This window comes from Mustela nigripes, chromosome 12 (assembly GCF_022355385.1).
Source record: "Mustela nigripes isolate SB6536 chromosome 12, MUSNIG.SB6536, whole genome shotgun sequence".
NCBI classification, from domain to species: Eukaryota; Metazoa; Chordata; class Mammalia; order Carnivora; family Mustelidae; genus Mustela; species Mustela nigripes.
The window spans coordinates 70,632,640-70,655,667 of record NC_081568.1 but is presented as its reverse complement, the minus strand read 5'-3'; the positions used below and the strand labels follow the sequence as shown (position 1 = coordinate 70,655,667).

The 23,028-nt window shown below is 37.2% G+C and overlaps 1 protein-coding gene across 2 annotated transcripts in view; it reads left to right on the top strand.

Annotated features, from left to right (window-relative positions):
* AFF4 (ALF transcription elongation factor 4) overlaps nucleotides 1–23,028 on the top strand; it is a 96,459-nt gene that overhangs the window by 27,055 nt on the left and 46,376 nt on the right. The window contains exons 2-6 of one of the 2 annotated variants that reach the window (XM_059417561.1): nucleotides 7,009–7,100; nucleotides 7,589–7,715; nucleotides 10,340–11,134; nucleotides 12,645–12,689; nucleotides 16,557–16,643. In XM_059417561.1, coding sequence (XP_059273544.1) covers nucleotides 7,593–7,715; nucleotides 10,340–11,134; nucleotides 12,645–12,689; nucleotides 16,557–16,643 — 1,050 coding nt within the window. In that variant the 5' untranslated portion in view covers nucleotides 7,009–7,100; nucleotides 7,589–7,592. The remainder of the gene's footprint in view (nucleotides 1–7,008; nucleotides 7,101–7,588; nucleotides 7,716–10,339; nucleotides 11,135–12,644; nucleotides 12,690–16,556; nucleotides 16,644–23,028) is intronic. The other variant, XM_059417560.1, reaches the window with a different exon arrangement.

Below are 23,028 nucleotides of genomic sequence, written 5' to 3'. Positions count from 1 at the left end.
AAACTATGGTTTTAATAAACTATTAACTCTTTTTTTCTATTCTTGGTCATCTAATTATTTTCAATTATTTTACCACTAACAACAGTTTGTCAGTAAACATCTTTGTAACTTATGGAAATGTAAGCCATAAGCTTATAGGGTATAGCCCTGCAAGTAAGGCTGCTGGGTTGAAGGGCTTTTGGACTTATTTCTGAGTTTGGAAACACCACTTAACCATTTTAATGACTATGTCATTTTAGAGATTTTATTTATTTGAGAGAGAGAGCGAGCGAGCACTCAAGCAGCATGAGGGGCAGAGGGAAAAGCAAAGTCCCTGCTGGACATGGAGCCCAGTGCGGGCCTGGATTCTGGGACTCCAGAATCACCATCTGAGCTGAAGGCAGATGCTTAACCAACTGAGCCACTCAGGCACCCCAGTGACTCTGTCATTTTAGAAAAATACTTGGTTCTTAACTGTTGTTATTAAATAGAACATTTTATTTTATTTATTTTCACATTATTATTTTTTAAATTTTTTATTTTTTAAAAGATTTTATTTATTTGTCAGAGAGAGAGAGGGAGAGCGAGCACAGGCAGACAGAATGGCAGGCAGAGGCAGAGGGAGAAGCAGGCTCCCTGCTGAGCAAGGAGCCCGATGTGGGACTCGATCCCAGGAGGCTGGGATCATGACCTGAGCCGAAGGCAGCCGCTTAACCAACTGAGCCACCCAGGCGTCCCAAATTATTTTTATTTTTATTTTTTTAAAGTAATTTCTATACCCAGTGTGGGGCTCCAGCTCACAACCTTGAGATCAAGAGTTCCCTTCTCCACTGACTGAGTCAGCCAGACACCCTTAGAACTTTTTTTTTTTCTTCAGATTTTATTTATTTGTTTGACAGAGATCATAAGTAGACAGAGAGGCAGGCAGAGGGGGGGGGGGGGAACAGGCTCCCCGCTGAGCAGTGAGCTCGATGTGGGACTTAATCCCAGGATCCTGGGATCGTGAGCTGAGCCGAAGGCAGAAGCTTTAACCCACTGAGCCACCCAGGCGCCCCACCCTTAGAACATTTTTAAAAAAATATTTTATTTGAGAGAGAGATCATGAGCATAGGAGGGTTAGAGGGAGAAGCGGACTCCCCACTAAGCAGGGAACCCCCTGCAGAACTGGATCCCAGGACCCTGGGATCATGACCTAAGCTGAAGGCAGACACTTAAAACTAACTGAGCCACCCGGGTGCCCACCTCTGGAACTTTTTATATAAAACATTCTTTCTCATTGAATTTGACTTGTTACCTGTTAAAATCCCATGTATCTTTGATTTATTTCTGGCTTCTAATTTGAAGATCATTTTGTTGATTTCTTGTTGTAATACCATGCTATTTGGATAATGATGGTTTTATATATTAATATCTGCTATGACAAATTCTTCTTGTTCTCTCTCCAATCCTAAGTATATGATAGGTGCTTATTGAATATTTGTTAAGTTAACAAATAGACTTAATAAATATTAAATATTAAATCTTTCCTTAGTTAAATTTGGCAAGCCTGTTTACTTTAGGGAAGCTGAAGCTTGGCATGTTGCTGGTGTCCCCTGCTAGCCAAGAATGGTATTACACATTTTGAAGTGTAATACACAGTGACGTAGAGGAGGAGTTGAGAATTGGATGATCACTTTAAACATGGAGTTAGGAAGGGACACATGTTAGACATGACAGAAATACTTTAGGCCCTGAGAAGAGACAGTTTGATAATAAATCCCAAGGCTGAAAAATGCTAGAAAGTGCCTGTAGTGCTCTACTATATAACCTTTATAACTCTTTTCCTTCTTTTATTTAGAAAAATTTCATTTCCATATTCCCTTCACGTGGATATACCATTTGTCAGTATTTTTGCTGTAATTGTTGCAGCTGCTCCACTGTTCTCTTGTCTGTCTTCTCCCTCCTTCCTACTCCCCCCACCCTCTCTGCATGCAAGCACATACACATATACTCTTCCTCTCTTTCTGTCATTCACTTACTATCTACACATACTAGATCTGTATTCAGATGGGTGCTGAACCATTTGAGAGTTGCAGATCTGATGATGACATATCATCCATGTATGTTTTGTACATCCTGAGAACCCAGAACATTCTCCTGTATAACCAGATAGAATTATCATAGTTCAAAAACTAAACGTTTGATATGATTGTCTGAAATACCGTTCATATTCAGATGTCCCCAAGTGTCCCTATAATATCCTTCACAACCAGATTTTTCTCCCCAGATCCAGTATATGCATCATGCATTGCCTTTAGTTGTTGTCTCTCCTTGAATGTAGAAGAATATAGAAGTAATCTTTAGCCTCTTTTTTGGTTTGTTTTCATGATACTAGCATTTTTGAAGAGTCCAGGCCAATTTTTGCAGACTTAAGGTTGTCCACTTATTCCTGATGAGATTCATTTTAAATTTTTAGCAGAAAGAATACCTAGGTGGTGATATATCTTTAGTGCATCTCCTCAGAAGACATCATGTCATTTTATCCCATTATTGGTAATGTTAAGTCTGGTTGCTTGATTAAGAGTATTGTTTACTGCACTTCTCTATTTTAAAGGTTTTTTTCTAATAGTCTGTGGCCTGATACTGAAGATTCCATTCCCCCCCAACTTTTTGCCCAGTGGTTTTAGCATTTATTGATGATTTTTTTTCTGTTGATGATTCTTGTCTCAATGATTACTTTAATGGTCACAAAAAAAGTGATTTTCTAATTCTTTTATTTCTTCTGCATTTATTAGTTGACATTCTTCTCTAAAGAAGGACATTTACTCCCTGCTTTTTTTCTCTTTTATTTTTTGCTGTTATTACTCTGAACTCAGGGATTTGTGTTTTTTGGAGCATTTTTGTCTGTTTTTTAAGATTGTATTTATTTATTTGAGAGGAAGAAAGAGAGCGTGCGTGAGAGAGCGAGCATGCATGTGCACACCAGAGCACAAGAGCAAGGTGAGGGAGAAGCAGACTCCTCGCTGAGCAGGGAGCCCCATGCGGGGCTCAATCCCAGGATGCTAGTATCTTAACCTGAGCCAGAGGCTGCTTAGTCTACTGAACCACCCAGGTGTCCCTGGTTGTTTTTTTTTTTTTTTTTTTTTTTTTTTAACAAGGTTCCACACCCAACATGGTGCTTGAATTCATGACCCCAAGATCAAGAGTAGCACGCTCTACTGACTGAGATAGCCAGGGGCCCCTCAGGGACTTTTTTTACTCATTTGGTTATATTCCATTCTTGTCTTTATTTTGATGCTCATGTTTCCAAATCTGACTGGTGAGAGCACCTTCAGGCTGGTTGGCATGCCCTTTTGATGCTGTCGTCTGTTGTGCCATTTTCTTGCTGTTAAGATGTTTTAAGATCTCTTTGTACTTCCTCTGCTGCAGCCTTGGATTGAACTATTTCTCCAAGAAGTCCTATTCCACTTTAGTAGGAAATGATATTAGGAATCAGAATTTGGGTGCTATGGTTGCTTCCTTCTTCTAGTATGTTGCTGTTCCTTGACTCTTTCATTGTACAGAAATGGAGAGTGTGTCTGTGTCTGTCTTGATCGGTAGACAGATTGATAGGTAAAGATTTTTTTAAAATATAAGCATGTATTCATAGTGCTATTTTTAGGTCCTAATCCCCAAAGGTTCTTTTTCTCCCTATTTCTTTGTATATTTGTACCTCTCCTCTCTCGTAGTAACATGCCTGGATCCCCCAGAATCTCAGTATATTTACTCATTTACTCCTTTTGTAGCAATGAAATTGCTATACCATTATGCTACACCATAGAATGTTCTTAATGTATCAACTTAACATAAGTACTTGATGGGTACTGAAACAGTTTACTGTAGGTAATTAAAAATTTTTAGGTGGTGAACTCTCCTTTCTACTTGTTAATACTCTTTTAAAAATTATTTTTTTTGACAGTCCCACGGATTTTGGTTTGATGTAGCAATTAGCTAATTTTTTTTTTTTAAAGATTTTATTTATTTATTTGACAGAGAGAAATTACAAGTACACTGAGAGGCAGGCAGAGAGAGAGAGAAGGAAGCAGGCTCCCTGCTGAGCAGAGAGCCCGATGCGGGACTCGATCCCAGGACCCTGAGATCATGACCTGAGCCGAAGGCAGCGGCTTAACCCACTGAGCCACCCAGGCGCCCCAGCAATTAGCTAATTTTAACCAAATTCTTTTTCAGTATTGCAAATGTCCTGAGGGAAATGCTATGAAATAGGTTTGTCTGTACAACAAAGATATACTTTAAACTGGCTTATTTAAATTTTATGTTAATTTTAGGGGAGCTCAAATTGATTACTGGAATTATTACCTTGGGGGAAACTTTATCTTAGGCAGAGATACTGATGTTTAAAGATACGGAGAAAAATGTGAATCTTATAAATTGGATGTGAAAATAAGGTAGATGAGAAAAAAATTTAGAGAATGAGAGCTACCCACCTGGAAATTAGTTCTTATAAATAGTCATTTAATTTTTTTAAAAAGATTTTATTTATTTATTTGACAGAGAGAGAGAGAGAGAGACAGTGAGAGAAGAAGCAAGCAGGAGGCATGGGGGAGGAAGAAGCAGGCTTCCCCTTAGCAGGGAGCCATATGCAGGGCTTGAACCCAGGACCTTGGATTAATGATCTGAGCTGGAGGCAGACGCTTAACTGACTGAGCCACCCAGGCGCCCCAGCACTCATTTAATTTTTGTTTTTTTTCTTGGCAGTCATGTTAAAAGGAGATACTCAGTCAGATGACTTTCATTGTTTAAGAAAACACTTTTTTATTGGATTATAAGAGGAATTTTATTGTGGGAATTGTATCTCTTTCTACGATAAATGTACAAGTGTTTCTTGCATGATTATTTTAGTGCTTTAATTAAATCATAGTTTAAGGAAGGTGCTTCTTTTTTTAAGAAATTGAATGTAGGAAATGTAAGGAAATTAGTATTTTATATACTCCTTAGCCTCTTAGGATACAAATAACGTCATACATAGCAGCACTATAGTTGTAGAGGTCTATCTGAAACCTGATTGTTCGTGATACATAATTATTAGTTGGTTCAAGTGTACTGGAGGGTTATATAGGTTCTTTGGTTTTACTCTCTGAATACCAAAGTGTAGATTTTTTTAGTATTTATTAAAGAAGGAATCAATCCTACTTTTAAAAAGATTTATTTATTTATTTTAGTGAGAGTGAGAGCATGAGTGCGTAAGTGGGTATGGGGAGGGGAGGGAGGGGCAGAGAATCCCAAGCATAAGTAGGGGAGGTTTCACGAACCTGAGATTGGATATCCAACTGAATGAGCCACCCAGGCACCTTGAAAGAATCATACTTTTTACGCTTATTTAAAAAAAATATATATAGATAGATAGATAGATAGATAGATATGTTTATTTATTTATTTATTTGAGAGAGAGAGCATGAGAAGGGGGAGGGTCAGAGGGAGAAGCAGAAGCAGACTCTCTGCTGAGCAGAGAGCCTGATGCGGGACTGGATCCGAGGACTCCAGGATCATGACCCGTTGCCTAACTAACTGAGCCACCCAGACGCCCCACTTTCTGTGCTTCGTATGGTGCTAAGTATCAGGGAGACCAAAGAAAGCACATACTATTTCTTTCTTTTTTTTTTTTAAGCACATACTATTTCAATACCTCAAAATAGCTTATACTCTTGTCTAAGTTTATTAGAATATTATACAAATAGAAAAATCTGAATATTCATTTGGAACACTTAGAATTTTTTATTTTAAGATTTTACTTATTTATTTGACAGAGATCACAAGTAGGCAGAGAGAGAGGAAGGGAAACAGGCTCCCTGCTGAGCAGAGAACCCAATGCAGGGCTCCATCCCAGAACCCTGAGATCATGACCTGAGCCAAAGGCTGAGGCTTTAACCTACTGAGTCACCCAGGTGTCCCTAGAATATTTTTTAAATACTAAATTGCTTTGATAGTAAATTTTTATTTTTGAATGTTTACTTGCACTGTTCTTTTTTTTTTTTTTTTTTTTTTTAAAGATTTTTTTTTATTTATTTGACAGAGAGAAATCACAAGTAGTCGGAGAAGCAGGCAGAGAGAGAGAGGGAAGCAGGCTCCCTGCTCAGCAGAGAGCCCGATGCGGGACTCGATCCCAGGACCCTGGGATCATGACCTGAGCCGAAGGCAGCGGCTCAACCCACTGAGCCACCCAGGCGCCCCATACTTGCACTGTTCTAACAACATAAAAATTCTCAAGAATATATTGGTTTGGTGTCCATTCTTTTCTTCTTCTTCTTTTTTTTTTTTTTTAAGATTTTATTTATTTGAAAAAGAGAGGGTACATGAATGGGGTAGGTGTTAGCGAAGAGAGACAGAAGGAGAGGAAGAAACAGACTCCCTGCTGACCAGGGAGCCCTTACACGGGCCTCAGTCCCAGGATTCTGAGATCAGGACCTGAGCCCAAGGCAGGCCCTTACCTGACTGAGCCACCCAAGAGCCCCTGCTGTCCATTCTGACTTTACAATTACAATTTCTTTCCAATCTTGATTTATTTTAACTTTCTGAATAGAGTTATGAATCATAAGGCTAGAAATGCTCAGCAAGTATAACCTCGTTTTTTCCCTTCAGTATCCAACAGAACTCTCCACATCCCTATTCCCCACACCCCCCTCCCAAACAAAACCAAGGTAAATGGTTTACTCTCTCCAGGGAAGAATGTTGCTAGAGTCCCTGGCAATCCCTTAATCCCAGGGTTCAACAACCTTTTTCATTATTATCTGTTTAACCATAAGTCCCTACTGCTATAAAGAAACTATCTTCTTTGGTTTGTTCTTGGTGAAAATATGACATGCTGTAATGTTTATAGAAATTACACCCTTATTTTCCCCTCCATTCCAAAGACTTTCTTTTTCAGTACAATTTCCACTACTATTACTAACCCAAGTTTATTTTAGATTCTATTACTGAAAGCCTCAGTTTTGCCATTTATTGAGGTATTAATTGAAATATTAATGTATTTAGAGCAGAAATGTCGTTTTTTAGGGTATCTAGAGCAACAGCAAAGCTGAGGTCAAACTGCCATAAGGATGGACACCAAGGAAGCTGTGTTTGGGACAAAAAGAAATCAAGATAAGGTAGATGCAAAGTAGAGAAAAAGCACTGGACCCTTTGGGGGGGAGGGGAGGGAGTGGTAGAAGGGAGTGGGTTTGTGCCCCTCTAATGGCAAAGAATAGTTAGATTTCTGAAGAGGAAGCCATGAAAGGCTTATAGGAAATCTTAAGGATTTGGGTTTAAGTACTACCTTCCATCTATCTGAATGTGTAAGTTTTAACTCACTTTTAGCCAGCTGAATACTTTAAAAACTGGTAAGGTTAAATGTTTCAGTGGGGTGGATCCTTCCTACTACTGTGGGCTAGTGTTTAGTATCTGAATAGTTGTGCAAGACACTACTGGTATTAGTTGGTAAAACCATTACCGGTACCCAGCTTCAGCACTAATGTCTGTTACTACTTCGAAGTCCGAAGGGAATCTCCGAATGAAACATTAAACTCACAAAATGAGTACAGAATGTTTAATTTTAACTTTCCTTTTTGTGATACAAATATTGTGTTTCTCTTGCTAGCAACATGAACCGTGAAGACCGAAATGTGCTGCGTATGAAAGAACGGGAAAGGCGGAATCAGGAAATTCAGCAGGGCGAAGACGCCTTCCCACCTAGCTCTCCTCTCTTTGCGGAGCCATACAAAGTTGTAAGTAGTCCTGTGAATGGTTTTTCCCTCAACAGTGTGACGTTTTTGCTTTTCAAGTGTTTAAACTTGAATTTTTATAGTAGAAAAGAGTTACTCTCAGATATGCGATTTAACATTTTTCCTTTCCTCTAAATAAGTATGTATGTTTTGGGGTAAACTTATCATAGAGTATAACATACATACAGAAAAGTACACAAAACGTGTGTTTCAGCTGAAAGAATTTTCACAGCATGACAGCCTTATGTAATCAGTTCCCAAATCAAGAAACAGTATTATAAAGCATCCTAAAGTCATCCTCAAACCCAAACTTCCTCCCCTCCCTCTGTTGCTATTTCATATTCTTGAAAATGTAGTCTGAATTAGCTAAGACATCGATCTCTACATCCCAGGCTCTATACCACTAACCCTGGGTAGGCATTTCACCTTTCTGAATTAAATTAAAATTTTGTAAATGGGTATGCATTGTGTACTGTTTCCTGGGTTCTTTTGGGTATAAAGTCAATCAAACACAAATATTTCAGAGATTCTCTTGTTTCTCCCCTATTTCTTGCCATTTGCTTTCTTAGTTTCCTAAGTATTATCAGTGACTACTACTAACTTTGAATAAAATGTATCTTCAGTATCAGTCTGGTTCCTTTTTCTGATTTATACTAAATTATCTGACTTTCTTTTTATGGGGCTTAATGAACAATATCCAATTTAGAGTAAAAGCTAATTGTCAAAGATGTTCAATAAAGTGAACCAATTGCTATTTTTGTAACTGTGATTGTACTTGATTTGGGATTACATAAAACACTGAATGATAACACTTTGACAACTAACATGGCTGTAGTGGCCACAGGTGTCTCTGATGTTTGATTTGGCTTTGGATCATTTGATATCCCCTTACATTTTTAAAGGCTTGTACTGTGTATAATGGTATCGCAACAGTAATGGCCATTTTTGGTTTACGGTGTGAGACTGAGAGTGCGTTAGACTTCTTCTGATAATATGAATATAACAACATATTCTAAGTACCCTTAATAACATTTGGTGTTTGTAGAAGCTGTTGATGAGATCTGTAAAAGCCATTTTTTAAGAAGTTTTATTTATTTATTTACTTATTTGAGAGAGAAGGAGAACATAAGTGGAAAGGAAGGGCAGAGGGTGCGGGAGAAGCAGAACTCCCCACTGAGCTGGGAGCCCAACGTGGGACATGATCCCAGGGCCCTGGGATTAGGACCTGAGCCAAAGGCAGATACTTAACTGACTGAGCCACCCAGGCACCCCTATTAAAGCCATTTTAAAAGTTTTTAAGGATTTTCATTTAAAGGCAGTTAGTTACACTGACATCATTTATATGCATGTAACACCAATCACACAAACCTGGGGTTTGGGATTAGAGATTAAAGGCATTCCAAAAAAAACCCCAGGAGTTTGATCCAGAATGTTTAAGTCCTACTACTATTTATTTTGTAATTACATTGTAATGAATTTGATTTGATTTCTAATCTTGATGTTGTCTACGAATTGCTATGTATTTCCCACTCTTGTTTAATAGAGGTCAGACTGATTTTCAGATAATCTAAAGTCATTATCTGTTCATGCCAACCTCAAAATATGTAGTGGTTCTGTCTTGATTTTTTCTTTAATGCAATTAGTAAGCTTACTCTCTTTCATGTTTGTGAACATGAAAGAGTCCTAAAGCTTGTAGATGTCTTGGATTTTCTTATTATCCAAGAATGATTTTTTAAACTTACAGTCTGTACCATTAACTTCAAAACTTGGAGTGTTTCTTGGTCAGAGTTAATAGAATGAATATTTGACACTATCAGTGGATTTTCCATTCTTAATTTGTTGTTGACTTTTATTAGCTTAATTAGTTACAGTAACAGAAGGAATTAACATTTTTTAAAAAGTCATTTGGGCATAACATGTTTCATTAATTTTTTGTTTCTCCTTTTAACTATAACATTGAACTCCAAGCATAAATGTTTTCCTGCATTGCCATAATAATGAGTGTTGGCTAATCTGCTAACCTACAACTTAACTACATAAAGGCACATTACTTTTCCCACTTTTTTTTAAAATTTTTTCAATTTGTTTATGTTCAGAAAAACAGTATTCATTATTTTTTCACCACACCCAGTGCTCCATGCAATCTGTGCCCTCTATAATACCCACCACCTGGTACCCCAACCTCCCACCCCCCCGCCACTTCAAACCCCTCAGATTGTTTTTCAGAGTCCATAGTCTCTCGTGATTCACCTCCCCTTCCAATTTACCCCTTTTCCCACTTTTTAAAAGACTTTTACTACTGTTTCAATAAATTTATTGGTGAAATTTGTTTTTTTTTCCCCCCTCCTGGAATCTTTTCTACGTACTTCTCAGTGTCCCATAGGATATTTGTGTTTTTGCATGAATTTTTTCACATTCAGTGCATTTTTTTCACTATAAAAATTATATTTGGAGTTTGCTTTTGAGATTAAGCTTAATATATGAGATGAGGCCTCCCTTTGAAAATCCCCTTTGCATTTGAAGTTTGGAAAGACCATTTAGAAGCATCTTTCATTTCTTTTTTTTTTTTTTTATCTTTTATTTCCAGTTCTGCTAATTGTATCATTTTATTTTGCAATTTTTTATAGACTAGCAAAGAAGATAAGCTGTCAAGTCGTATTCAGAGTATGCTTGGAAACTACGATGAAATGAAGGATTTCATAGGAGACAGATCTATACCAAAGCTTGTTGCAATTCCCAAGCCTACAGTACCACCAACAGCAGATGAAAAATCTAACCCAAATTTCTTTGAACAGAGACATGGGACCTCTCATCAGAGTAGCAAATGGACTCCAGTAGGACCTGCACCCAGTACTTCTCAGTCTCAGAAACGGTCCTCAGGGTTGCAGAGTGGACATAGTAGCCAGCGGACCAGTGCAGGTGGCAGTGGTGGCACCAGTAGTAGTGGCCAGAGGCATGACCGTGACTCATACAGCAGTAGTGGAAGCAGTAGTCGGAAAAAAAGCCAGCATGGATCAGAACACTCCAAATCACGCTCTTCCAGCCCTGGGAAACCACAGGCTGTTTCTTCATTAAGCTCCAGTCATTCCAGGTCTCATGGGAATGATCACCATAGCAAGGAACATCAGCGTTCCAAATCACCTCGGGACCCTGATGCAAACTGGGATTCTCCTTCCCGTGTACCTTTTTCAAGTGGGCAGCATTCAAATCAGTCTTTCCCACCTTCATTGATGTCAAAGTCCAGTTCAATGTTACAGAAACCCACTGCCTATGTGCGGCCCATGGATGGACAGGAGTCCATGGAACCAAAGCTGTCCTCTGAGCACTACAGTAGCCAGTCCCATGGCAACAGCATGACTGAACTGAAGCCCAGTAGCAAAGCACATCTCACCAAGCTGAAAATACCTTCCCAACCATTGGATGTAAGTTACACATTATAGCCTTTAAAAAAAAAATATATCCATTTATTTCAGATAGCAGGAGGAGGGGAAGAGGAGAGAGAATCTCCTGCCACCCCAGGATCTGGACCTGAGCCACAATCAGGAATTGGCTGATAAACTGACTTGAGCCACCCAGGAGCCCCTTAGAGCATTTAATATTATGACTCTGTGAAGCAGTTTACTGTGAAATTATAACTGAAGTTGAATTTTGTCTGTTTAATAATAAGATATATATGGTTTAAAAAAATACTTGTCATTGACTCTGAAGTGGATCAGTAGACCTGTTCACTTCCCCTGTTGGGCAATAGAGAACATGTCATTCACTGTTTTGAACTATTCAGATGGTAGGTCAATTATAGAATAAAAAAGCATGATCTATGAAATCAGTACCTTAGATTTCCTCCTTTTAATTTTATGAAGGAATATGTCTTGTGTTCTTTTGTTTAAAAAATTAACTTGTATTCTCATTGTGATACCATGAGTGTGATGTGGGCTGTGGTTAATTATAGTAAATATTGGGATTGGGGGCAAGGGGTCCATCAAGATGGTAAATGTTATATGGTTTGGATGCCATGAGCTTTTTCTCTGTTTACACTTAAAGGTTTGAGACAGCTGCTCTAGATTCATAGTGGTGGTTTGACATTTACAGTATTAATAACTGCATATCAAAGCAGCAGAGTAACTAAAATTGAATAGTCGCTATGAAATAGTTTAAGTTTTATCTTCTATAATAAAAAAAATTTTAAATGGTGTTTGTAACTGAAAATCATAGTTCATAGCTTAAAATAGTGGTGAAGGGATCAAGAATAGGTGAAATGCTATTTTAAGAACATTTAAACATTTTTCCTGTGGCCTTGAGAAACTCCTTGATTGTGGCAGTTGTCATCTAATTACTCCTCTGAGGAGAACAGTGAAATGATTGTTCTTTCTTCAAACAACTTGATCCTTGGAGATAGACTTGAGTTCAAACTCTAGCTCTTCAATTCCTGATTGTGCTTTAGCATAAACAACTTTTCTATGATTCAGGGAAAGCTGTGTAAAATGTCCACCATATTCCAGACAAGTATTCTTTCAATAATGTTGGTTTTATTCTCTTTGTTAGTTTATGTGAAACAATGTATTTCAGTATCATGGTATATTTTTGTATCAATAAACTCAAATTTTGGACAAGTTGCTCCACCTGCAAAATAACGTTAAAAAATTTATTTCTAATCTAAATATAAGAGAGGTAAGATTTTTCAAAACTTTTGATAAATACAAAGTTCTTTAAATCCTTGTATAGTTGGTGACTAAAATTTTTTAGAGCTTGAAAAATTGGCACTTAAGGAAATTTGTCAAGATTAATGAATATTGCGGTTTAGAATAGTGAGTTCATAATTATGTCTTTAAATTTAATTCATTTTCTAATAGTTTCATTGAATCTGTGCAACAAATGATAAAAATCTAATAATAAATGACCCCAAATCTAATGTGTGTTTCTTTTCCTCTTAAGGCTTCTGCTTCCGGTGATGTGAGCTGTGTGGATGAAATTCTTAAAGTAAGTCATTGTTATTGTTTTAATACTTTCTGTCTTTTTTGTTTATGATGCTCTGGTATCTTTTTGTCCTCTTCCCCCCCTGATATTTCTCAAAGGATCTAGGGCAGCAGATTGCTTACATGTGAAATGTCATTATGTCTATAAAAAATAATTGACTCTGTTATGCTTATTTTCATATTTAGTTTCTGAGTCATTGGGTTTATTTACTACTGCCCTCAAAGAACTGGTTTTGTTTGTTTTTCATTTTTAAGTAAATCAAATTCCAGTCATAATAGTTTGCCTTGAAACTAGGAAAAGAGGAAGAAAGCAAATACAACAGTACTTTGTTAGGCTTATTAGTAATTACCAGTCAAACAGTTTCATTGAAAATAGCTTGCTTTGTAATTCATTTATATCTACTGGTCAGTTCCTACAAAGAAAGACCTCCTCTGAATACTGTTCATTCTGAGTGTTGGATGGAATATGTTTAAAATCAACACATGACCAAAATGTGTGTTCCTCTTTTGGGAAAAGAGAAAGTTGTCAGCTGTAAAAAGGGAAGGTCTGGTGGATTAGTGAGTGACAGTGACTGCTTTTGGTTCAGTAGAGAAAAACCGTCAGTCACGTATTACTTGTAATTTTTGCCTAAGCTCCTGATTTTTTGTGTCTGTATCTGCATTTCACTGTGGATACTTCCGAAAGACTACTGTGTTGCTACTTCTACTTCATTCTCTCCTTTCTTTCTTCAGCCCAGCACAGTCTCTCATTTGTCTCTGTCATTTTGCTGAAGCTGTTTCACTAAGCTCATGATGTCCCTTCACTGAGGGCTTCATTTGAGTTCTCAGCTCTTTCTTCTGTTCTCAAGAATTTTTAGTTTTTCCTTCTAGAAACCTCATTCTTCCTTCCTTGACTATTATTATGCTTCACTGTTTTTATTTCCATCTACCTTTCTTATCTCTCATTCTCTGTCTTTTGGGAACCTTGGTGTCTTCTCTTTTAAATATGGGTCTTTTTTCTAGCTTCTCTGTTTTTTTCTGCTCTATCTTGATTTTCCTCTATTGTTACAGCTTCACCTGTTAACTCTTCAGTCTTTCTCATCTCTTTGGCCTCTGAGTTGTGGTTTATGTCTCTTCCTTGCTGTGTGTCCATTTGCGTATCTCCCTGCTTCTTTAGACTCAACATATCTAAAGGCAGAATTCTCAGATCTTCCTCTCCTAGTAGTACTACCAGTCTTCTGTGCTTCTCAGTATAAAATCCTAAATTTCTCTCATGCTCTGTTTAATCACAAAACTGCATGTTCGGTTTGAATTTTCCTTGAAAATACATTCCTTTATTTCCATTTCTGCCACCTTGAGTTTCAAGAATTGCAGTCTACAGGGCGCCTGGGTGGCTCAGTGGGTTAAAGCCTCTGCCTTCAGCTCAGGTCATGATCTCAGGGTCCTGGGATCGAGACCCGCATCGGGCTCTCTGCTCAGCGGGGAGCCTGCTTCCTCCTCTCTCTCTGCTTGCCTCTCTGCCTACTTGTAATCTCTGTTCTGCCTACTTGTAATCTGTCACATAAATAAATAAAATCTTTAAAAAAAAAAAAAAAAGAATTGCAATCTACAGTCCTTGCTTTGCTCATCTGTCTTTTGCATTGCTGGCAGATTTTTTAATCCACTGTCTTCATAAATTAATTTCTGTTTTCGAAATTTCAGTGGCTCTTTCTCTGAGCCCCACAGAAAAAATAGTGTCCAAGTTCAACATTCTAGACCTTTCACAGACCGCTTCTACTTCTCTCACTGTTAATTCTCCACTTTTGTCAAATTGGTTTCACTAAGCCCTACACTTTCTTGCTCTTGTATCTTTTTAAATAAACTTTCATGGACTATATTTCTCCTTTGTCTTTAGTCATATACAGATTATGTTTTTTCTTAGAATCCCAATGAAATCTTTCTTTCCTCTGTGTCAGACCATCAGATTACAAAGATAACCCTTTCTTTTGAATCTCATATAGCATGCATTTTTCATTTCCCATGTATATAAAAAGTGTAATGGAACTTTATCTTTTCTCTTTGAATTCTCAAGGATACATGGCATTGTAATACCTGGAAGAATTTTAGGTATTCTCACATTTAATTATCTCTTTGATGGTACTGACCATTTAGTCTTCATTTTATATATACAGGGCTTGGCACATAGGCTTGGGTGTAACAGGTGCTCAGTCATTTAACGATGGAGTTAAATAGATTGTCTATTGAAAGTACTTTGGTATTTGAGGTGTAAAATGCCAACACTGAAAACCTAGAGTGTCTGAGTTTGTTTCCTTTCCCTGTATGCAGTGCATAAGGAACTACAGGTCCAAATTGCCTTCTTGTTTTCTTGAGATTTGTAGTCATACTGTTTCTAGGAACTCCATCATAAACTTAAAGAAAAAAATTTTAATCTAAAAATGGTAACCATTTATTGTAAAAGAGTAATTCACAGCCTGCCTGTGTCAAGCTCTTTGGATACAGTGGTGATAATGATAGTGTTGCACCCTTTGAGCTGACATTCTTGCTAGATATTGGAAATAATCAACTATTTAATATTATTTCAGAAAGCGAAATGCTGTGAAAAAATAAAGTATTTTAAGTAGATAAAGAGCAATTACAGTGCAGGTGGCTATTTTACGAAGTTCCTGTAGTAGAGACTGTATCAGGTGCCCAGGTCTCTTTCCCCTTCTGTTGTTCTGTTGTCGAGAGGTAGCCAGAGATTTTTTTCCTGCGTATTTTTTCATGTAAAGACATTTACTAGGGCATAGACTATGTTTTCTGTTTATCACTTTACAGTATATTGTGGACAACATTTCATATCAGTAGTTAAATTTCTCATTTTACTGTCTGCTTGGTGTCCCATTGTATGGCTGTCTGGTAATTTATTTAATTATTTTGTGCTGTTGGATATTTAGGTTGTTTCTGTTTTTTAAGTGTAGGCCACTTGAACACGTATCTTTATGTAGCTGTGTGGGTATAGCTAAAGAGTAAATTCCTAAAAGTTAAACTACTTTTAATTTATTGTATTTTCTCAGTCTACCTAATGACTTACTTTGAACTAAATGCCAGAAATAAAGCACTCCTTCTTTATTCTAAATCTGATATCTCTCTTTCCCCTGCTCCTTTAACCTAAACATTGTGATCTTATCCAAATCTCCACTTGAACATAGTTGGCATGTGATTAAAATTCACTAAATATGTGAATGAAATCATACTTACAGCCTTGCTTGTCTCTCTTCCTTCTCATGGGCTTTGATATCTCTCTTCTGGTTTCCTCCACCTGACTAAAAACTTCTATCAGCCATTGAGCTCTGCAGCCAGACTTCCTGAGATGAAATTTGGTGTCCATTTGTGTCCACAAATGTTTGGCCTTTAATAAATAACTTCTGTGTTTCAGTTTCATCCTACATAGAGTTAGAATAATAATGGCATCTACCTCCTAATATCATTATGAGTACTCAATGAGTAACAGACCTGTAAAACAACACAGTATCTGGCCCATTGAAGGTACACAGTAAATGTTAGCTCCTTTTCTTACTATTACCTTGCCCCTCCCGCTCTCACAGCATGCTTCTCTTCAGTAGCATTGTACTGTGTACCTTGTATTTGATTATAGGCTGATTTCTATGGCGATTAACAGGTTTCATCATCTTAGCTCCACGCTCCTTGAAGCCAGGGAGTGTATATTATTTATCTGTTTCCTGCCCCGTAGTGCCTTGCACACAGTTGTGCTTAATTAATATTTATTGATTAAATATGTATACTTTTGGAGGACCTATCATGAAACCAGCATTTATAATACAAATCTGGTTTTTAGCTATGTAATTTTTATCCTTGAACTGGTTGAAAACAAACTGTAATAATTACATTTCAGGAGATGACGCATTCATGGCCTCCCCCTCTAACGGCTATTCATACACCATGCAAAACAGAACCTTCCAAATTTCCTTTTCCAACTAAGGTAAGTAAATAACATGTGTCTTTAATACTATTAGAAAACTCTATAAATGGCTTGACTAAAATCACATGAATTCAGAGTTGTCTTGCCATTCTCATTCTAGTGGGAGACAGACAATAAATACATAATTTCAAATAGGATCATTGCTATGAGGAAAATAAAACAAGATAATGGAATCAAGAGCGACTTGGATTAAGAGGTTCTTGAAAAAGTTTTGAAGGCAATTGGGAAGAGAATTAAAAAGTGTCAGTGTTTGTTTTGGTGGTCTAGGTTATAGGTGGTAAGGGTTTCTCAAGCTCTTATCTGAGGAACCGCTTTCCATTGGACTTAGCAGTCATACTGATGTGTGTGGAAAGAGGTTCCTCAGATAATGGTTCAGGTTCAGCTACAATCAGTAGATGTGCTTTTTTTTTTTTTAAACATTAATTTATATTTACATGAATAATAGAAGAATATATTCTTCTTGTGGAAGTTTGACCAGGACCCCTAATAATAGCCTTTCCCAGCGTTGTCTCTTCCATCTCACCTCCATGCATACCTTTGCAAGTCTTTTCACATGAATTTGCAAACATACATATGTGATCATTATGTGTAAGCATTCTCTCTTTTACTTTATTTCTGCCCAGATGTATTGTTCTGGATTTTTAATCAGCAACAGGTCTTAGAGACCATTCTGTAGTTATTCTGTGTCTTTATTATATATAGATAATAGATTACATATAAACGTATTTCATTTCTTTTCTATGCATCCATAGTATAAATGTATTTTAGTTGAATTATTTCCCTTTGGTATTTAAGTTGTTGTCAAGTTTTCATTTCCATAAATATCACTTGTGTGGGTATCTTTTTCATGCCTGTGAGTTTCATCATCATTAGTTTCATGCATATGAGTTTCTTTTGTGTAAAGTAGGAAGTAGAATTGAGTAGGTTGAGTATTGAGATGGTATATTTAATATATTCTCAAATTCCTTCTTTATCGGTTGTGCCAGTCAGTACTCCCACTTGTATTCCCCCTGATTCCCCACATGCACATCACCATTTGTTATTTGAAGCACCAATATTCTGAGTGCAGAATGGCGTTTCATTTCTTAGATTGCTAGCTAGGTTTATCATCTTTACACATTTGTTCTCCATGTTACTTCTCTGTAGCTGAGTATACCTGTTTCCTCTGGTCTTGGGGTTGCATCTTTCACCTAATGAGTTTCAGGAGGATTTCTTTTTGTGTTCTTTTTGAATTCTGGATTCTATTAATTTCTTCTTCGGGCTATAAACACATCTCCTAGTTAGACTCCTTTTAAGTATTATGGTCTGGAAGATTTTAATTTTGATGAATAAGTAGATCATTCTCTTCTATGAAGCTTCTTTTTAAGTCTTTTAAAGAAGCTTTTTCCTTCCCTAGAATCATAAGCATACCCTCTTATTTTTTTACTTTAATGTAATTACAATTTTGTTTTCTGTGTTTATCTTTAGCCCAATTTATTTTTGTGAATAATGTGAGGTAGGCATGTAACTTTCTGCCTGTATGTGTGCCATCACACTCTTACACTTTTAAAATCAACCTATGCACACCTAAAAAACGTACAGTTGGAATTTGGTAGGTAGATATACCTGTGTAACCACCACCCTAATCAAGAATTAGAATATTTCTGTCACCACCCAAAAGTCCCCTCGTGGTTCTGTGCAGTCTACCTCACCTCCACCACTGGCCCCTCATAGTTACTAAGTTGTTCTATGTCAGTATAGATAAGTTGTTCTTTCTCTAAAATTTCATGTGAATGGAATCCATACAGTGTGTACTCCATTTGTGTATATGTTTGCCTTCTTTTGCTCAGCATATACTTTTGGAATTCTTCTGTGTTCAGGAATGTATTGGTAATTTGTTCTTTTTTATTCCTGAGTTCCTTTTTATTTGTATTGTATGAAAATATCAACATTTGTGTACCCAGATACCTGTTGATGAACATTTGGGGTTTTTTCCAGATTTGGGTTAAGAAGAGAGTATCTGTGAGGCGCCTGGGTGGCTCAGTGGGTTAAAGCCTCTGCCTTCAGCTCAGGTCATGATCCCAGGGTCCTGGGATCGAGCCCCACATTGGGCTCTCTGCTCAGCAGGAAGCCTGCTTCCTCTTCTCTCTGACTGCCTCTCTGCCTACTTGTAATCTCTGTCTGTCACATAAATAAATAAAATCTTTAAAAAAAAAAAAGAGAGTATCTATAAATATTCACTAAAAAAGGCTTTATGTAAACTTAAGTTTTACTTTTTCAAGGATAAATATTGGGTTATATGGTAAAAAGTAGAATTGCTCAGTCATGCGTTGAGTTAGTACTACACTAAACACTATTTTCCTGAGCTATTCTGTCGTACTCCTAGCTCGCTCTGCTCCCATCCCTCAGCAGTATATGATAGTTTGATTTGTTCTACATCCTTGTGTACATTTGGTATTATCAGTTTTTTAAGTTTTGGCCATTTTCCTGGACACATAAGGGGGTATCATACTGCTTTCAGTTTGTGATTCTTTGATGACTAATGACGTTGAACCTCTTCTTATGACCTTATTGACCATTCCTCTTTTTTAATATCTGTTCAAATCTTAGGACTTGTGTGTGGGGAGGTGTGGGGTGGTGGTGGTGGTGGTGGTGGTGGCGGCATCAGGATTAGGAGATGTTACATGTAATTTTCTTGTCTTTGGTTTTGGTATCAGGGTAGCTCTAGCTCTTTAAAAGGAGCAGGGAAATGTTCTCTTCATATATGTTTACTGAACTGGTGTGTGGAATTTAGTTTCAATTCTTCCTTGAATGTGTTTGTTGGGTTTTTGTCTGTTTGTTTGTTTGTTTTTTTAAGATTTTGTATTTATTTGAGAGAGTGAGGGACAGCAAGAGAGAGCGTGAGTTGGTTTGGAGAAGCAGACTCCTTACCAAGCAGGGAGCCTGACACACTGGGCTCCCATCTCCAGACTTTGGGATCATGACCTGAGCCAAAGGCAGATGCTTAACCCACTGAGCCACCCAGGCACCCTTTGAATGTTTTAATGTACTTCAACAGTGATGCCATCTGGGCCCATAATGTTCTTTATTGAAAGTATTCAATTATAAATTCAAGCTTTTCAGTAGATGTAGCTATTCAGATTTTCTTTTCCTGTGTCAGTCTTGTAATTTGTTCATTTCATCTAAGTAATCAAGTTTAATGGTATAGAGTTATTTATAAAATAAATACTTATTCTTTTAACGTCAGTAGGATCTCTAGTAAAGTCATTTTCCTCCTGAAATTTGTGATTTGTATTTTCTCTCTTCATTTTCTTTGATTAATCTAACTAGAGTTTTGTCAGTTTTATTGATCATTTCCAATAATTACCTTTTGATTTTTTCGGTTTTCTATTTCCTTGGTTTTTCCTTTATTGTGGTTGTCTTTTTTCTACTTATTGTGGGTTTCATTTACTTTTCTTTTAACTTCTGAGATGGAGGCTTAGGTCATTAATCGTAAACATTTCTTGTTTTCTGTATTTAAAACTATCAGCTTCCCTCTGAGACCTGCTTTAGGTGTATCTCACCGATTGTGATACATTGTGATTTTATTACCATTTAGCGTATGATATTTTCTTATTCCCTGTGTGACTTCTTCCTTGACCCATGGAAGCATGTGGTTTCATTTTCAAATATTTGAGGATTTTCCATTCTGTTACTGATTCTAATTTATTTAAGTTCTTGTTTGAGAATATAAGCTGTAGAATTTGTTTTTAAACATTTATTTTAATGTTTTATGGCCAGTTTCCATGTATGCTAAACAGAATATGTTCTTTTTTTTTTTTTTTAAAGATTTTATTTATTTAATAGAGAGAGTGTGTGAGTGAGTGAGTACAAGCAGGGAGGAGGGGCAGAGGGAGAGGAAGAAGATCTTGACTGGATCTTTTGTATCTAGCGTGATGTTTTAAAGTTTCATTCGTGTTATGTTACCAGTATTTTCCATTTTATGATTATATCACATTTTGTTTATCTCTTTACCAGTTCATTGACGTTTGGGTTATTTTCAGTTTGAGGCTATTATGAAAATTGCTGCTGTAACATTAGTATTGAGATGTGTTTTTGGTTCTCTTGGTTATTCCACCTAGGAATGTAATTCTTGGGTCATACAGTAACTGTTCAATCTGTTGAGGAACTTGCCTGATGGTTTCTCACAGTGTTTGCTACATTCTGTATTCCCACCAGCAGTGTATGAGAGCTCCAGTTTCTTCAAATCTTGGCCAAGTTGTTGTTATCCTTCTTTTTGAATAAAGATATTTTAGTGGCTGTGAAGTGGTTTATCATTGTAGTTTTGATATTAATTTCTCTGATGGCTAATGATGTTGGCAGTATTTTCATGGGTTTATGGGCCTTTGTATATCTTATTTAGAGAGAGATCTATTCAGATAATTTTGCTGATTTTTAAATTGGGTTGTCTTTTTATCATGAAGTTATAGTGTTTGTCTATCTCAGAGTCCCTTATCAGATGAACAATTTGCAAAAATTTTCCCCTATACTGTGAGTTGTCTTTTTTGCCTTTTTTTTTTTTTTTTAAAGATTTTATTTATTTGAGAGAGAGAGAGTGAGTGTGTACACAAGGCAGGAGAGGGGCAGAGAGAGAGAGGGCCAAGCCAACTCCCTGCTGAGCAGGAAGCCAGACATGGGGCTTGATCCTTCTCTCCCTATCCTCACTTGTTCTTCTTTTTTCTCTCTCTCTGTCAAGTAAATAAAATCTTAAATTTTTTAAAAAAGATTTTATTTATTTATTTGACAGACAGGGATCACAAGTAGGCAGAGGCAGGCAGAGAGAAAGGAAGGGAAGCAGGCTCCACGCTGAGCAGAGAGCCCGATGTGGGGCTCAATCCCAGGATGCTGGGATCATGACCTGAGCTGAAGGCAGAAGCACCCCAAATCTTAAATTTTTTTAAAAAAACTCCAGTGTAATTAACATAGTGTGCTGTGTTAGTTTCAGGTATACAGTATAGGGATTCAGCAGTTCTGTACATTACTCAGTGCTCGTCTTTTTTTTTAAGATTTTATTTATTTATTTGACAGACAGAGATCACAAGTAGGCAGAGAGGCAGGCAGAGAGAGAGAGAGAGGGAAGCAGGCTTCCTGCGGAGCAGGGAGCCCAATGCGGGGCTCGATCCCAGGACCCTGAGATCATGACCCGAGCCGAAGGCAGCAGCCCAAACCACTGAGCCACCCAGGCGCCCCCTCAGTGCTCGTCTTAAGTGTACATACTCTTTAACCCTTTCACCTATTTTACCTATCCCCCCCTCCTCTGGTAACCATCTGTTCTCTTTATTTCAGAGTCTCGGTTTTTTTATTTGTCCCCTTTTTCCTTGTTCATTTGTTTTCTTAAATTCTACATAATGGGTGAAATCATACAGTACTTTGTCTTTCTCAGACTGACTTCATTTAGATCCATCCATGTTGCAAATGGCAAGATTTTATTATTTTTTATGGCTGAGTAATATGTGTGTGTGTGTGCGTGTGTATATCACATCTTATTCTTCCGTTCATCTGTTGATGGACACTTGGGTTGCTTCTGTAATTTGGCTACTGCAAATAATCCTGTAGTACACATAGGGGTGCTTGTATCTTTTTGACCTAGTATTTTCATATTCTTTGGGTGAATACCTAGTAGTGCAATTACCAGTACATAGGGTAGTTCTATTATTAATTTTTGGAGGAAACTCCATACTGTTTTCCAGAGTGGCGGCACCAGCTTGTGTTCCACCAGCAGCGTATGAGGGTATTTTTTCTCTGTATCCTCGCCAACACTTGTTGTTTCTTGTTTTTTTTTATTTTAGCCATTCTGAGAGGTGTGAGGTGAGATCTCATTGTGGTTTTGATTTGCATTTCCCTGATGATGAGTGATGTTGAGTATCTTTTCATGTGTTTGTGGGCCAACTGTATGTCTTCTTTAAATATATGTATGTTCTTGTCTTTCGTCCACTTTTTAAATTAGGTTATTTGCTTTTTTGGTGTTATGTTGTATAAGTTTTTTATATATTTTAGATACTAACGCTTGTTGGATATATCATTTGCACATATCTTCTTCCCATTCATTAGGTTGTCTTTTTGTTTTATTGTTTTCTTTGCTGTGCAGAAGCTTTTTATTTTGATATAATCCTAACAGTTTATTTTTACTTTTGTTTTCCTTGCCTTAAGAGACACTTAGAAAAATGTTTCTGTAGCCAGAGAAATTACTGCCTATGCTCTTTCTAGGATTTTTATGGCTTCAGGTCTCACATTTAAGGCTTTAATCAATTTTTGAGTTTATTTTTATGTATAAAATGAAACTGGTGTGAAAGTGGTCTATTTCATTCTTTTGCATGTAGCTGTCTAGTTTTCCCAACACCATTTGTTGGCGAGACTTTTTCCCATT